The sequence below is a fragment of the Xylocopa sonorina genome, chromosome 12, assembly GCF_050948175.1.
Source record: "Xylocopa sonorina isolate GNS202 chromosome 12, iyXylSono1_principal, whole genome shotgun sequence".
Lineage (NCBI taxonomy): Eukaryota > Metazoa > Arthropoda > Insecta > Hymenoptera > Apidae > Xylocopa > Xylocopa sonorina.
In genome coordinates this window covers 1,575,265-1,593,183 of record NC_135204.1, presented here as the reverse complement: position 1 = coordinate 1,593,183, position 17,919 = coordinate 1,575,265, and the positions used below count along the sequence as shown (strand labels likewise).

At 42.2% G+C, this 17,919-nt stretch overlaps 1 protein-coding gene across 2 annotated transcripts in view; it reads right to left on the bottom strand.

The window, feature by feature from the left end:
- The window catches only part of Shrm (shroom), a 157,369-nt gene that overhangs the window by 1,712 nt on the left and 137,738 nt on the right, over positions 1–17,919 (bottom strand). Inside the window, exons 7-10 of one of the 2 annotated variants that reach the window (XM_076905507.1) lie at positions 7,109–7,715; positions 5,692–6,661; positions 4,019–4,163; positions 476–683 (exon numbers count right to left, since the gene is read on the bottom strand). In XM_076905507.1, the coding sequence (XP_076761622.1) occupies positions 476–683; positions 4,019–4,163; positions 5,692–6,661; positions 7,109–7,715 (1,930 nt within the window). Of the gene's footprint in view, positions 1–475; positions 684–3,999; positions 4,164–5,691; positions 6,662–7,108; positions 7,716–17,919 lie in introns of those variants that run through there. The other variant, XM_076905506.1, reaches the window with a different exon arrangement.

Sequence of the window (17,919 nt, the reverse complement as noted above, 5' to 3'; positions counted from 1 at the left end):
TAAGAGATCGGCGTTTTCATTAGTTCGCGTGAAGGAAAACATAAGAGTTGCAAAAATGGTTGAGTAAAAAAATGGACGACTGCCGGGAATCATTCGCATAAGCTAGCAAAGAAGCAATATTTTTCGAACATAATTTTTTCGGTGGACAAACTTATTATTGGCAGCGTCCCATTTGTCTCTGGCATTACTCAACTCGAAATAATAACTCTTCTACTACCAATAGAAAACTTCCAATTAAATAGAAAACTTTAGTAGAAATAAATTTCACCTCCGTAATGCGACATTCGAATGATGTGCTAGACTTGCGATGTCCCCCCTCTGAGGGGACATCCGAGTACAACGGGATAATAAATAAACTATTATATTATACGCGATTCTACAATGAAAAAAATTCAGCCATTGCGTGTTAAAACGATTCACCTATAGACGACCCTTTCCTAATTAATATTCTACGTGGCATTCAGCGTTCCCTCACCTTCTTCTGTCTGAGATCAAGGCTGTCAGTCGGGACGACGGGCGGCGCGTCCTCCTGCCGCGTCAGTTCCTCCACGTTGCGCGGGTATCTCGTGAGGAACCTCGCCTTCCCCTCGGACGTGGTGAAGTAAGCCGACGTCGGGGACAGGGGGCTGGTTGGGTCCGTCGATAGCGGGGTGACCGGAGCGGAGGATATAGTCTCGTCGTGTCTGCAACAAGCGAAAACGTTTCCGTCTCTAAATCACTTCACCGCGACCGGTTTCGACGTAATCCTGGCAGCGAACAAAATCCTTGAGCACAATTCTTGATCGTGGATGACACGGATTGCGTCATCGTCGACGGCATGACTCACGATCAGATCGATCGGCACGTTTCTCGAGGAACGGGCCTACGTCTCTCGGATGATTTACCGGCCCGATAGGAACCCGCGGACGCGTCTCTTGTCGTGTGAGGATCACGCATTGGCGCCCGGACGCTTCAGCGGCGCGTCCCTCCGCGCGTTGTCAACTTTAACGTCTCTCTAATTTTCAGACAGAATTTTTATTCAAGAGAAACATCATTTCCTGTATTAACACGTTGACTGCCACGGTAATTTTTAGAATTACAATCGAAAAAGTAAATTTAATTTAGTTTAAAATGCTAAAAAGTTTAGAACATGCGTGTGTGTCTGCTTTTTTTAAATCTTACGGATTATCTCGTAGTTGACTTATTTGATTTTTTTATTTTTTCTCTTGATTTGTTTTCTTTCCAAAAGTTATCCAGTCATATTTACATTGATATCTTACGAATTTAATTGTAAATTCGTAATGCACAAATATGCAAATAAACAAAGTACAAGACCTACTCGTAGTTAGCAGACTTAATAACAAATCATTATTGATGCACATGTTATAATAAAAAGCGCTGTGTTAGCACGAGAAGGACGCGTACACGTAATATCCGTAAAATAAATACCAAGGCATGTTGATCTCCTAGAAACATTCACCAGTGAAACGGTGCAAATCCAACAGCCGTGATTCTGGCTTTGCGAAAAACTCTAGAAATGCATTCTGAAACGATCATCTGGACGTTCCCAGAGCTTCGCAATTACATATTTAACGATTTATTTATCGTACGTCCGCCAATAGCGGCTTTACGAAAGAGGAGAAAGTACTAAAGAAAGGAAAGCGCGGTTCGAAAAGCTATTACGTTCGAACCGACTGGTTCGCCGCGGCCAGACGAGGACGGGGCGCGATTAATGAAAAGCGGAAGTGGATGCTGCGGCGAACGCGACCACCAGGATGCGTTTACGCGCGCATCTTCCGTGACCGCTTTCGAAAGCGTTTCTGCTACGCTCAGGTGTGGTAGGAAGCTTTTTACCGGGTTCCTTCGTCCAGTAAACGGAGGAACGTTATTAAGTTTCCGGCGATGCCCTCGGAGGAACGTTAGTTGGGCGGGACGCGGCTCCAGGGTGCATAGTTAGTACGTGATGAACGAGTTCGTCGTACGCCGGAGATTAATTCAGATTATTAGAGAGAACAGGTGTGCGCGATATATTACGAGAGGGATGTAACGGTTTTCACGATGTACTTCTCCGTCGTGTCGTTGGTCTCCATCGTTGACGGAAGAGTGCGACGGCGACCCCGTGGAAAGATCGGCCGAGACGATGTCACCGCTCGTCCGTGGCAGACTGGCGAACGAAATGATGCGTAGACCACCGAGTAGCTAACCTAACAATATCATTTATGACTAGTTACGTAACCGTCTTGCGCCTCTGGTACTTTCTCCCGGCGCGTGCCCGCGGAAATATTGTCCGCGTCCGAACGGACAGTTTTGGTTTGGCGGGAAACGGGGAAGCTTCAAGTGAAAAAGCACTCAGTTATTTACTTTCCAACGAAAATGAAAATTTTGAAAGAAGGGAAAATGACCTTTGTCTTTCTCGATGTGAAAAGTTCGAATTAGAGAAGACATCTCCTACTTTCGAGTAAACTTTCGCTAATCACAAAACCTTAATTTACCGTATATATCCCCTGTGTCATGGATTCGAAGAGCGCAAATAAATAAGAATATGTATAAAAAAAAAACCACAGACGAATCCAGAGTAATTAGGAGGACGTGCATTGCGCGTGCAGCTCGACGTTGTCGATTCATAATGGCCAACTTGAAAACGACAATTAAATCCCAACGTTAATGGAGCTCGTTTAACGATGCTTGTCTAGGAATCTTGTGGTCACGCCCACGTGAACATTGGTCGTTGCTCGGTAAAGGACGACCTCTTTAGTCGAGGATCTTGTTCGCGGTACGCTATCAAAAATGGCAAACTCCTTGACATCGTTCCAGCGCGATCGAAGCTAGAACATTTCTGGAATCCCCACGTGAAAATTCATTCGACTCGGTTCGTGTATAACGACGTAGACACGACTCGCGGTCGATAATCGTGCGTGATCAAGGTGTTTGGTGAAAGTGCCAGCCGCAGGTCCCCGTATGCGGCAACCTGCATGAAATATCGACGTCACGTACGGTCCGGGACGATCGCTTAACATTTATATAACGAGATAACGGGAGGAAATGGCGCGGATTTGTTAGACGGCGTGCAAATCTCAGTAGTTTCTCAGCTATGAAAATTACGGAATTTCATAGGCCTGTTTCTTTTAACCCTAATGATTTCTAGCATCTGTGCGCACATTCGAGTCATAGCTTGTAAAGGAAATTGGCGTTAACGAGTGTTTTCTCAATTTAAATCGCTAATAAAACGCAAGATTATATTACACGAAATGTCAGTTGCTCGTGGTTAAAGTAGATGCACATTCGCTTCTAATTAATATTATATCTTCATCAACCGAAACATATTATCAATAATTTACCATATTTTAAGTCTACTTTCAGAAAATATAATTTTTTTTTTAATACGAGTGAAGCTCGTTGCTTCGAGTAAATGGCGAAATCGCACCTTAGACACGAAAATGTTGGAGACAAGTCAGAAATTCAATTCCATAGAAAGGTAACCGAAAATGAAAACTTTCGAGAAACTGTGTTGCAGATTGCTGTCTTTCCAGTGGCGAATGTTTTACGACCGCCACATAACTAACAATATTATATTGTTAGTTACACTCATGTACATATAAAAGAGCTAACAATATAAAGCATCGCACGCGCACCACGTTGCAGTTTTCAAGATATTTAAAAATGAAAAATCGTCAAATGTACTTGGAACACGGGACAAAATTTAATCACCGTTATCCAACATAGCGATGGAATCCTATAGTCCCTATAGTTGCGGGTGTCGGAGAACCGCCACACAAGTACAATGCATCAGAAAAACTGAAATTATATGCTACGACTTAATATAACTTTTTGCTTCAGACATGCTAAAACCAAACGTTAAATACCATATAAGCGCGTTTATATTCCAAGCTCCCAATTCCAATTTCTGAGCGCAGCCTTTCCAACGGGGTCCATAAATAACCTTCGCGTCCGCCACGGCTCATGCACGCGAGCCTTCGGTTCGTGAATAACCAGTTTTCAAAGAGCCCTCAATTATCCGAATTACAATAATAACACTCACTTTTTCTCCTCGTCTTCGTTTTCAGAGCACGGGGTCGCGGGCTCCTCGAGGGATAGCCGACGCCTGGGTCTCGGCTGCAAGGTCGCCTCCACCCTGAACAAACCGGAAACGTAGTCGGCGGGCTTCTTGTGCTCTGGCGCTGGAACTGATAAGAAGAATGGGAGTCTTTAGACGTTAGACGCTCAAGTTGATCCCTGTTCTGGTCGTGTCGTAACCCGTGTACGTGGGGCGTATCGAGTGTAACTGCGAGATACAGGCGCAACGACGTATAATTGAATAACACGGTTGGCCGGCCGATTGGTTTAACGCTTATTAAAATAAAAGGTCGTCGGCCCGACCGAGTGGACTCCACCTCGTTATGAATGACGCACCAGCGCATCGACGGACATGCAGCAATATCCGCGAATTGGGCCATGTCACTAAGACTTATCTGTACGTTTGTGACACTGTTGTCGCAACGTGAGTAATCAAATTCGCGAGCAGGCGGATCGAAGATGTTTAGACAAGTTACTGTTAGACGAACCAAGTCGATCTGGCAGTGATAAGCTGTCACGGTTTAACGGAAAAACCACAAATACCGGCGTCTGCCTGGCTCTTATCAAATGCCGTTGCGATCGTTGCGAATGCGGGTAATCGGGGCTTAGCCTGAGCTGGGAATTAAGTAATGTACAGCGATAGAGAGAAAACTTGCCGCATCCGAATTGCTAAATAAAGGGATACGAGCGTTTGCATAGAGGAATTTGTGCGTAATTAACCCTTTGTGCTCGACGACTTTTTTGGTTAGCCGAAATAGCAATTCGAGATGACTTTGCGTGTATGCGACGAGTGTCTTACAGGTAACATAAAGTGATTTCATATTATTTTTTTTCATTTTTATTTCCCCGAGTATCAATTTTATTCTCGAAGGTATTTCGCTGGATTCATTGCAAGGTATCCATTTTGCATTATTAGAGTCTTGTGGGGTATCGCTGTCACTTTTGGATTCGCTTTCTATCATTCTAATTTTCTGATTTCTAACACCTGATGTTATTTTATTCATAGAATTCAAAAATTTATTCACATAAATAAGGTTCGCAAAAATATCGCGAAGACAATTTGTATAATAAAATATATTTTTTCTTCGTTTTACGTATTTGTCTAGTAAATGGATTATGATTTCCAATGTTTAATAGAATTTAACTTAAAATATACTTAATACTTAAAGCCCCGATTAGCCTATATTGCAATTGTAAACAATTGGAAGCGCTATATCTTCGAAGATAAAAATGGTTATTTAACGAAATTCAGCACGTCAGAACTTGGACATCTCCTTGAAAACGGTTTTCGAATCTATTGCCGCCATTTTGTGCCTCGCAAAAACCTTTGACCCCTTATATCCGAGCAACCAATTGAGATATCGAGATAAACGATTTCAATGACGCCATTTTCTCCATCTATTTTAGGGAATGACTAAATGGTATCGTTTCCTTTTCAGCGCTGTCTTATGATTATTTTACGAAAATCGAAGAAAGAAAAAATTGACGTATTTTTCATTACTCGAGAAAGTATAAATATACTATACGCATAAGGAAGGCTCTATCGTATTATAATATTATATCTTACCCTTTTACTGTTCGAATGAATAATTATTACGACTTAAAACTTCTTCCATTTTAAACAATGTACCAACTCACCTAAAAGCGGCACCAGTTTGTCGTTCGGACTGAGCTGGCTCGCCAAGTCCCTGCCCAGCTCTTCGCACTCGATCTCTTCGGGCAACTTCTTTCTGCAAGGCGGAATCTCCTGCAGCTTGGCCGATGCTTCAACTTCCGCGGTCTCGAGAATGTCAGTCTGCGAGGCGGCGTCGCTAGTAGCCGCGTTCACTCGGAGCACGATCTCCGTACGCTGAACTAACGTCAACCCCTCTATTCCTGGCTGAGGCGATACGCACGGCGACGCCGGAGGGGACGATCTGTCTTCCTCAACCGGAGAATTTCTCGGCGACGACGAGGAAGAGGCTTTCGACGCGCTGGAGATCAAAGACGTCGAGGATCTGCCGCCTCCCGATCTGGATTTGCTCAACGAGGACGATCTGTCGACTCGCAGCTCGATCTCGTTCGTTTGGTTCGGCTGAACAGGCGAGCTGGATCTGTTCGAGGAACCAGTGTTGTCCGTCTGGGTGGGACTCGAGACCTTTCTGTTGTTGGGGGAGGAGTCTTCGTTCTTGGCGAAGCTGCTGGACAAAGTTCGCGGAGACACACGGGGATCCGAGGATCTACCGGAGGAGGAACTGGAGCAGCTTCCGGATCGCCTGGGCACCGCGCCTCTCGAACTGTCCCCTTCCACTTGGTCCGGTGTCCTCGGCGGCGAACTGTTCGGCGCCGGTGGTCTCTCCGAGACTGGCGACGCCTCGATGGAACTTTGCGCTTTGTGGCCACGTGGCCAGCAACTGTCCGTCGTGATCGTCATCGTCGTGGACGTTGAGGACGTCGTGATACACGTGGTGATGGTGCTGGTCGACGTCGATGTGGCGTTCGTTCTCTTCTCGTTACGCCGGTTGAGCAGCTCGATGTTCTGCGAGGTCATTTCGATCGTTGCGCTCCGTTCGCGGAAGAACTCCTTTTCAGCTACCGATGAGGAGGTGTCCATGCTTCGACTCTGCTTCTGATCGCATTATTTGATGAATTAATTTTTCATGAAGAAATTCAAGTTACCTTTCGATGGAAATAGTTGTACGCATGCATATTAAATATTAACATGATTGTAACTTTAATTTTGATCTTATGATATAACAAGGGATCGTATCGAACATTATAATCATTTCTCTTGCCAGTTTTAGCAAAATTACAGATTTCATGTGTTCCCTTGCAAAACATAAGCTGGTGTCTACACGAGATTTATATCGTTTTCAATTACAAACTTGTTAATATCCCAGTTACCGATGCATCCTAGGTAATAGGCTTTCGATCATCTTATTAACAACTACTAAAATTGAATAAATAAATACTTGTTCCGATAAACAAGTGTATCCGCAGCGACCACACCGTTGCACTCGAGTAACCCACTGCATCGAGGATGCATCGGCAGCGAGCGTGCTAAAAGAAATATTACCTCTCTGTTCTGAGGTAGGGGCTCGCAACTGGCCGCCAGTTTTCTGCGTTCGCGTTCCAGCTGTCGGTTCCTGTCGTTAAGGACCTCGACGCTCTGGGGCGACAGCCGTTCCCTACGCTGCTCATAATCGTGCCTTTTCTCCTGCTGCCTCTTCTCCTGATGATGATGATGATGGTGGTGATGCTGATGTCGATCCTCCAGGTTATCGTTGTTATTATTCTCGCTGGTTCGCGATCTCGCCTCGCTCGCCTGCAGTTTTTTGTTCAAATCGTGCGACAACTTTCCGATCACCTCCGTCGAATGTTGTTGCTGTTGCTGTTGTTGCTGCTGCGTGGACCGTTCGTCCAGACGATGATGAAGAGCGTCCACGCTGTGCGACTTGGATAGCTCCGGCTGCTGCGAATGGTGATTGTTGTGATGGTGATTGGGATGGTGCTGCAACGGATGATGAGGCGTGACGCGCAAAAGAACCGGATCGTCGTGATCCCGCGGCGGTGGCCAGTCCTCTAGGCGAGACGTCGGTGACATGGTTCTCTTGTAGCTGCCCTCGGTGTCGGGCGCCCCACGCTCCCGTCTGTATGCCAGGTAAGAGGCCTTCGATTGGCTCCTGCAACGAGAAAATTGGACACGGTCGTTAGAAGATCGTGACGAAATTAGATCCCGATAGAAGGTATGAGAGTTGCTCGAGATATGACCTGTAAGTGAATATCTGGTGGAATAGAACCTGCGGAGAAGAGAAATCGCTCCATCTATATTGTCGTGCTTTAAGACGGTTTAATCGTTATTCAAGAAAACATGTTTTGTTTTGTAATTATATATAATATAATATTGCTACTTGAAATTATAGTTTTCATTTGGATAGAATTGTAATTTATTGTCGAATATCTGGCCGATTAACAAAATTCGGTTAAGACCTATGTAGTAGTTTTAAGGTAAACAAGATGTGATAATGATCTGCGATATTTATACAATAATAATATTACCAGATTCGATAAATATTTTTAACTAAATTAATTATTATTATCTTCAACGGTAACGATTCTATTTGACCACGCTATCAGTCTTGGCAATTATTAAATATTTGTAGAATGACCCAAATGCGTGTTCAATTTTTGTTTACCAGCCCTGCTTTTAAATTTATTTACACGATTTTATCGATGTTTCAAAGTTCTTAGAGGCACGTTCCATTTATCTAACGTTTCATTGCTACGGGATAAAAAACACGATTATTCTCACAAGAGATAATCCGTCACTTAGCAAAACAAATATTCCTGATTCTCCGATATTGGTTCAAACTCCTCGTTGTTCGTATATCGTCCGTCCGGTGCCACGCCCGAATTTCGCGTTATTGCTCGGCCATGGATAATAAACGCGCGGAAATAGAACAACGTGGTGGCAGGCAGATGAGGCGCGCACAGCGATGCTTACCCATCGTTCGAAATGCAAATGGCCACAGCCGTACGTAGTACACCCGTTTCGACCCGTTACTACAAGGTTACACTTGAATTTCCAGTACGTACGCGTCGAGTCGCACGGACAAGATCGTTCGAATTTTGATGAGGCTCGTTTATATGGACGTGAAAAAAAGCGGGCGCGCTCATAACCGACGATTCGTAACCAACGATGCGGGCGTAAGAATAATATACGGCTCCGTATGCTTGAATTTTTCAATACGAGTTCATTAAAACTTATTAAAGTATCGGTATGCAAATTTCCTCCCTGAGCATTACGGGATACGGATCTCTTTTGCGCGCCGATTTCTCACGCGCCTTACCTGTACATTCTGTGAGAAAATACCGAGAGAAAAGGAAGATTAGCGTTTCCCTTGCTCAAAATTGCAGGAAGATCGGACCTACAAGATAAGATTCGTACCACGGTTCATAACGAAAGTATAACAGAGTTCGAACGACGAATAATTGCGTTCCGAGATTTCAGTTTCCTCCTTCTTGACCGCTAAAAACAATAGGACACTTGAACAAACAAGACAATTTAACCTGCAGTGAGCATGAAATATGCGACATTTATATCGCGCCATAACGACCGTTATAACACTTATCCTATTAATATTTTATAGGAATGATCTGCATGCATACATTCATAAGCGTAATTGCTACGTCGTGATCGATTTCGAGCGTCGTCGCGTCGAGTAACAGTGGGGGTAACGGGACGGTTATGCGTGGACGCGAATAAACGCGCGAGCCGATAGAATGGAAGTTCCTCGTCGATCCCCGTTCCTTCCCTTTTATTTATTCTAATATACTTTACCGCGATATATTTACGTTTCTGCGCCTAATTGACACGCAATCACACGGTTGGTTTCTGACAAAGCTCATTATCTTCGCTCGCTCATCCCTCGTGCGATAATAATTTATTCTCGTATTCCCAATTGTGCATGGGATTGCCATCGCATTTTGTCGAACGGGTATCGCGATTCCCCGAACGGAACAAAGTGCTCTTTACCAACCGTACGGGGAGAGAGTAAAAGTGAGCCATTGTTCAGGCTTGTCTGGCTTGCGAAATTCCTACGGACCCATCCGCGATGATTAATCGTGAAGCGTGATTGATTAATCGTCGAACGGCTCGTCTATCGTCGCCACGAGCGACGGACAGGGAGCCCTCTGATGTTCGAATTGTAATGCGAGTGAGGGTCGATCGAGACCGGATACGTGGTGGCTCCGATGCGTGCGTTGCGTGAATCTAAACGAGGTAGCGTTCGTTCCGCTTCGGGGAACGGTCTCGATCCTTTCCCAGCGGTTTTTCCGCGAAGAAATCACGCGCGCGTGGAAAGCAATCACGATCCTCGCGATGACGAGCAACGGTCTCTTCGTTTGTCCACAATCAGCCGAAATTGCGTAACACGCGAGTTTCGTGCGAAACTCGTCGTAATAGGGAGGAAAGTGTAACGTCTGCCGCCTGGTTCGAGCATGCGAAACGCTTTCTCGATTGGTAGATCGATCTAACGATTCTAACGACTTTACTTGAATTTTCTCATCTTTCGGTTACGACTGGACTTTACGTTTACTAATTGGTAGTATAATCGAGTACGATACGTTTTAAAGCAAAGGACGACATCACAATCTTCACATTTCTACGGCGATCATCTCGTTGTATTATTCTTAGAGCACGCTTTACACAGTTTTGTAACCTATTTTTCGGATAGTCAGGCAATAAGTTAAACGTACGTATAGATAGAGTGAACTGCCTCAGAAAAACATATTCAGGAAAGCCATTGTAGTGGCGTTCAATACCTGAAATTAGAACGATATACGCATCGCGAAAAATAAAAAATGACAATTTAAATCAACTTTCGATTAATTCGTCGACTAACTTTTGTTATCAAAAAGATTGGTATGAAATTAAATGCTGGTAATAGTATCATTATGGTTAGTATGAAATTAATAAGTGGACGATATAAAGCAGGAAAAGCACAAATTACATTGTTGCCCAATTGGTATTTGTAATATTTGGCTGCCAGTGGAGGCTTCACATATTTTCAATACTGACTCTTAATATTTAAATATTGACCAAAAGGGATTAAAATACTGACCAATAAAATACAAGCCATATAGATAAGTTGCATTTACATTTCTCAAACTTTATACCAGCTATACTATTGAAAACAAATCCACTCTGAAGATGTTCCGCCTGCTCAAAAGATGCCAGTTTGTGCCAAGAGTGCCAGTTGTATGGTACCTCGTTTTCAAAAATACCACACCGACATGAATTGAATTTGTTCAATTTTTTTTCTTTAATTTTTTCTAATAGTGAATCTTATCGTTTGTTGAAAATTTTTAAACTTTCAATGACAATATTTCTTTTAACAATGGATTGTTAATTTTTTGTATCAAATAAAAACTCATTATAGTATCATTCGTATTCCGCTCGACACGAATACACGTCATCTCTTGATTTTAATTGGTAAAACAACTGTTCTTACAACTTTTGAGTCGTTTCTTTCCTATTAATTTTCATGGATTTCGAAAGCGATGACAATCAGTACCGCTGTAATTACTCAAATCGGTCGAGCGAGACCGGCGTTAGCGATCGATATCACTCAAAGCGGCTTCTATCATTAATTGCCAGCAATGCCAGGGAAGTTTAATTCGTCGCAGCATATCTATGTCGAATTCGACCGTTTCAAACGGATCCAGGCTGATATTGCCATGCTCCGTCTGTCGGAATACCGTCATCGCGTGCTGGATTTATAGCTGCGAATATACACGCGCTCTGAAACGTGCGTCCAGTAATAAGAACAACGCGAAACGCGGTTAAACAAACTATGACTTGAATCGCTTTCTTGAATTAATCGATTGGTTAAACGTGGTGTCGAGTCGAACATTATTTCGTTACGAATTGCAATAAGAAACTTCTCTGTTTAGAAACCGAGTTAACGAGTCGAATAGTTTCACGCAAAATGTTTCGCACGGACAAGGAACACAATGCAGAAAATTGAAAAAGAAATTGTCCAGACGTTCCCGAAGGCTTCGTGCCTAGTTCTGCGCGGAGTCTCCTAACCAGGAGTTCACACGATCACCCCGCCGCCGGCGGGGATTTCTGTCCCGTTCTGGTTAGGATCGTGCGTGGCTGCCGGCGGAAAAGAAAGTTTTCGCCGTAACGAGGTAACTCCGGCGAAGGACGAAAGTAAAATTCGCGTCTTGATTCTAATCACGCCGTTGGCCGCGGCACGATTTCGTCGCGACCGGAACTTTTCTGACGACTCGTCATAATTTTGTCAACAAAAACCACCGGCCGGCAAACGGGTTGAACGACTCTGTTGCTCGACTTTCGACTTTGACAAATTTTCCATGGATTCGTGACTGTTGCTTGGATTTATTCTCAACTTCTTCTTAACATTTATTTAAGAACGTAAACACCAGTTGTTTTTCAATTACACATCCTGTATTTCTGATCACGTTTGCTTCGTGTTCAAATTATGGTAATGCCTGAAGCGTGCATCGTACTTTTGAATAGTTAAATCTCTTGTAACGCGATTCATTCATTCCACCTTATATATGGAAATCGCGCTATAAGAAACTCAGAAGTAAGTAAAATGTAAGTCAGTTGAAAATTCTATCAGTACAAAAAGCAAGATATAGTTTAACACATATATGAAATTATTACTAATTATTATTATTATTATTAATTAGTTATATGGGAGCGTTATAAAAGGGTTGACTGAATTATTAGTCGGCTGAATTTGACAGTGGTACTAATGCCGGGCTTACCATAAAGTGTGTCAAGTGAAACGCGAGCGATTCAATTTAAAACTGATGGACGAACTGCCAAACGGGCACGAGACCCGCATCGAACATCTATCATTAATTCATGCTACCTGTCCTTTGAGTAGGTTCATACAACGCTTCAAGCTTCGAAAAGGTCGGATCGACAGTTGGAGAAAAAAAAAGTGGCGATCCGACTGGTCTGTCATTTCCGAATCGCTTCCGCGTACCTTGCTCCTGTGGTTACTCGAATCTCTTGCATCTCTTGCAATTCTGCATTGCTTTTTCATTTTTTCCATGGTTTGTCATTTAACTTTTTGTGAGCGCTTTCATCATTTGGCAAGTGTTCTTTTTCTTAACCTCTTAATTGGCGAGCTACGCCCTCAGCATATTTAAATGCTGCAAAAGCATATAAATTTGCTCTAATTAGAACAAAATTATTATGAAATCTTCAAAATTTTTTCATTGTACATAACGGCACTAGACGTCTTATGAAAGAAAACAATTGTTGAAATTTTTCCTTAGTCTTTAGTAATATTAAAGCTATTAATAATACATTTATTCAAATTGAAATATTTTAGTTTTATTTCGCAATAACTCGACACACTTGAGACTTGCATTCAAATTAAATAGACTGCATACGCACGTTTTTTTTTTTTTTTTTTTATGTAAATCGTAAGGCAACGTATTAACACCTTGTGCCTTCTTTTCTCTTCTCCATGGTTCATCGTTCAATCATTGAAGAACAGTGGTCCAACGGATTCCATTGTAGAGCGTTGCGTTATGCAACGTGGCCGTGTAGTCCGATGCGTTGCGCAATGCTGCGCGTGATATATAATTTTATAAGTATATACAATTATGTGAGCGAACACCGGAGGAACAGGAGCCGCGAATATAGAAAACCACGAATTCCTGTTGCGTTCGCCGGCTACGTAGGGTAGAACGGTTCAGAACGAATGGATGAGCCATCAAAAACATAAAATTCAAGAGTATCGTAACGACTAACCCTTACGCTGCGACTATTGCAAACGATGTTGAAGCAATTGAGCTTCTTTTTAGGATAAAAGATTTGACAGCCAGAACTTTCTTCCTGAAAGTAACGCTTACCTGCGTGAGGCATTGTAGTGGTAATCAGGGACAAGTGTTTCCCAAACTTTTCTGATCGCGAAACCGAAACGAAAACGAAAATTTGAGTTCGACAATTCTTAGGAACACTAAAATAAATTTGAATTTCTAGTTATCACATTACGTATAAATGATAACACAGATATATTAGATAAACGAAATAAAAATTTATTTCAATTTTCATGCAATACCTATAAAAACAGACAGTGTTTCGTTGTTCTCTACATCGCTCTAATAACTTTTTTATGGAACACTTAGTAATTGTTTGCACACGTTTATCACGGTGTCGTTTGTTTTTCCTTTTTCCCAAACGTGAAAAATCTCCAGTTATCAAGATATCAAGAGGATAAATACAAGTAACCCTTCTACAGCATAGTAGATAAGCTCCGGGAATTCATTAAAAGCAAACATTTTCTTTAAATCCCTTATAAATAACTCAACTATTAAAAATATAAAAAATATAAAAGTATCTCTGTGATGGCAAGCCCCCGTTATGACATCGGAATGGAGTTAACAAATGAATAAGTTATAATTTATTTCTACATTATTTCTTCTTAACATTACTTTGTGGTAATTTAGTTTTTAAATGTATTAAGCAAAAATCGTGTTATCTAGTTGAAGAAGTGCAGTGTCGTACAAAGGTTTTTCGCAATTTTCTTATCGTATTAGACCGAGACCGTGTTCCAGGATGCCGTGCTGTAGGATGTCTACCTGTGTCGCCTTCCACAATTTAAGTAGTATAATATACATTTTATTATAAAACCTAGACCCTTCGCGTCGTACTAATACGCAAAGGGATTGCAACTCACGACATGCATCGCACGACATTCAAAATAGATTATCGGAGTACCGAAGTGATCGTTCATCACGGAAAGGGTTAATTATCTACCCTCGAGTCGATGCTCAGCCAGCTGAGAAGAAAGTCAAATGAATTACGTCCAAGCATCCTTTTCAGTGTGACCGACGGAAAAGCTCGAACCCGGAAAACGGATCGCAGGGAAAGTAGTATACAAATTGCGTGGCGCTCGTGATATATATTCGCGCGGCGCGCTTTTAAACGAGCCCCGGTAATAAGGTTCGTTCGTAAAATAAGTAACGAGCCACTTCGCCGACCGAGGCTGACCACAACGGGTAGCAAGCGTACACCGAGACTTCAAAGTTACTCCCGGTAACGATCATACGTAACGACGTACACGCACGGGACCCTTTTCACGACACGTGTTCCTCCTCCTAACCCTTTTTCTTCCCTCGAGTACGCGGATAATTATCGCTGGGGATAATGCACGCACACGCGAGCAACCACGAGGAAGCTGTCGACGCGGTCGCTCTTTTTTTCCAGAGGCGATCGAGAGAGCTTAATTAACCCCTTCGAGCACGGTGCTCGCTCGAAACTCATCGCGCCTCCGGAAAATGGTAATTTCGCGATTAAATCAATATTCATGTATAGCGGAGGTTAGTAGGAATGCAGGAATTATTACTATCATTATTTAACTGCAACTATTATCGTTATTACTAATATTTAACCAGCGTTAATTTCCTTATAGAACCAATTATTTCTTGGCTTATTCGGAACATGCATTTTTATTTCGACATGAATTTTGATTGATGAAAATTTGATCAGTTTTCTACGGTGCAGCCTACTGTATTCCAAATGATTAACTACTCACTAAAAATAACTATTTACCGATTCCTTCGAGCTGATTAATAGACTTAAACATTTTATTGTTCCCGTTTCCCCCGGTTATACCGCGTTGCGTTTAAACGCTGCATTACAAAATTCACCACGATTACCCACTCCAAATTCCGCTAATAAAAACTTTGTCTACTCTTTCCCGTTCAATACTGTACGCTGTTTAGTTTTTCGCTAAAATGCCACTTACAACAAGAATCGAGAATAGGATGGGGATGTTTTTAACACCGGTAGCCGCGGTGCAAGACCCGGTATATCACGGTAATTGATGGTTGGCTGCGCGTTTCACGGACGGTCGCCTCCGAGCTATATCCTCCTTAAGCGTTAGGTAGTTATCTCTACGGGCGCTATCGGTTCCGGACAAACTGATAACGCCGGTGCAAACGTATTGACAATTGGCGAAAGATGGCTGTACAGAGCCAGCCCTTCTACACTACGGCAACCTATTAGACTTTAGACATAGCTCAGAAATGGATGGCAATGCAATATTAACTCACTTTCCTGTCTGTTTGTTCGTTAATCGACTACTATGTCTGTACTATAATATACTTATTATATGTATTATGTATATTATATTATATTATAAAAGCGCGATTCATTACAAAATTTATTCTATTTCAATAATTTTTGAACGAAAATTAAATTGTTTATATGGAATTAAAAAGCTTTTATAACGTAATCCCCCTTTTTCGATTGTCCTTTCGAAATCCTCGTCGAAATCCTTTTTGGATATCATGTCTTGTTCATGTTTCACACAACATGGTATCTGTAGGAACTTATCTACCGTGTTACAGGAAGGTTAAAAGGAAAGATTAATTCGAAGTTTAGAAATCCAAGTACACGTTCGAAGTGCTGTGTTTTGCAATAATCCCAACTTCCTTTGAAACGAATAAAAGAGGGCCTATAAACTTCTGCGGATACACGCAACTTTTCACTTAGACGTAGGAAATGCTACGTTAAAATTGACGCGCCAAACGTAACGCGAAAGGATTCCATAGCACGAACGAGTATCGCGCATATCGCGAAAAGACGTTTACACGCGACGGTAAATCGTTGCCAAGTAATAGATCGTGGCCAGCCAACGGATATTAAAGAATAATTTATGTACAACCGTCTGCTCTACTGATACGGATAACACGATGTCTGCGACGAGGGACTTGGTGTATCTGAATTTTTCGCGAGATTATCCTTGTATATGCGTACATGAAATACCTTCGGTAACCGACTCTTTGGACATTATCGTCCAGATCGGGAGCAATTAGGCGCGATGATAATATTTTTTCATAAATCACAATGCCTGCGTGCTTTACGGAGCCACGAACGAGAATGAATTGCGGGATTCCAGCGAATTAAATCGCTGGGGCAGAATTAATTCGCGTTCGAGTTCAATTAAATGCGTACGGGTGGGAAAAAACGAAAGAGCAGCTTCCACGTTATTTGGAAGTGTTCAATCGCGAGTAACCGAGTGATTTTCATGGGTGTGGCTACCATCATTTTACGTTAGAGCGTCTGCAGGCATTTGTCTTCGCGAGTTATTCGCGAGTGTTTTAAGCTACGATTAAACTTCGTTCTTTTTTTGACAAAATGAAGACAAGATTCACGATGCTTGAGAAAATTCTTCCTTTCCCACAGAAGACTGGATTGAAAGCAATATAGTACGGAAACTTTACAAAACCGCCTGATGTAACTATTTTAGGAAAAATCACTAACCACACACGTCAGTTTTTATAAAAGAGTACTGGTCAATAATATGTTAATACAATGAACCTTTCTATAACGCGACGTTCTTATAACACGGTTTCCATATAACGCGGAGCTAAAATTACGACAGCCTTGCTATAACGCGGTTACCGTTCAACAATATTTCATGAATTTAATTGGCAATTCTCTTCTTTTCGATGATGATGCATCATCATTTTCAAATTTCAGTTACCAGGAAATTCCCATATAAATGAAAAATATTCAAAACAAGCCATATGATTGGCGGTTAAAAAGAAAGCAAATGGTATTGAAAACCAACATGAACGCCTACCAAGTGAGGAAGAGATTTGGCTTCTTTTAAAGAAGAAGAATTAGACCCCACTCATATATAGCAGCGAGAATGTGAGCGTTACCAGTGTTTGACACCTATCAAATTACGTGCGCAATTTTATATAATTTTTTGCTTTTAGTTGAAAATCAATTTTTTAATTTTAATTTTATACATGTGTTATACTGAACTATATCTTGCCTTTTGTATTGATAAAATTTTATTTCATAACCATATGCATGATAACATGCTGCTCTTAAAATGCAATTTGCATTCAACCCTAAACGACGAATCAAACTGATTTACATAATATTTTATTTCTTAGTCCAATTAATCGCGTTCTAGGAGAGTTGACTGTAGAACATTTTATTCGCGATTGCGAGACAACGGCTGAACGCTCGATCATTCGACTCGAGCTGGTGAATTGCCGAATGGAGCACTCTGGGGCGCTAAAAATAACCGCAGCGCTTCGTCGATTGCGCCCATTAAGGCGAATTTATAGTCTGCGAACGTCAACCGGGATACCGAGTTGCCGATCAATTAATACGACACCTTGGTAATTAACTGAAACCGAGTTCGATCACGTGTTACTCCGGCGCGGACACGCCGTCTAACGAGCGAAGAGGACGAGGGACGGGACAAAAGAAGGAAGTGCAACAATTTAATATTTATGACTGCGTTGGGTCAACAGTTTAGTCATTCGGACGGATCGTTGCATCCGGTGACACGAAAGGATGCCGATTGAAGC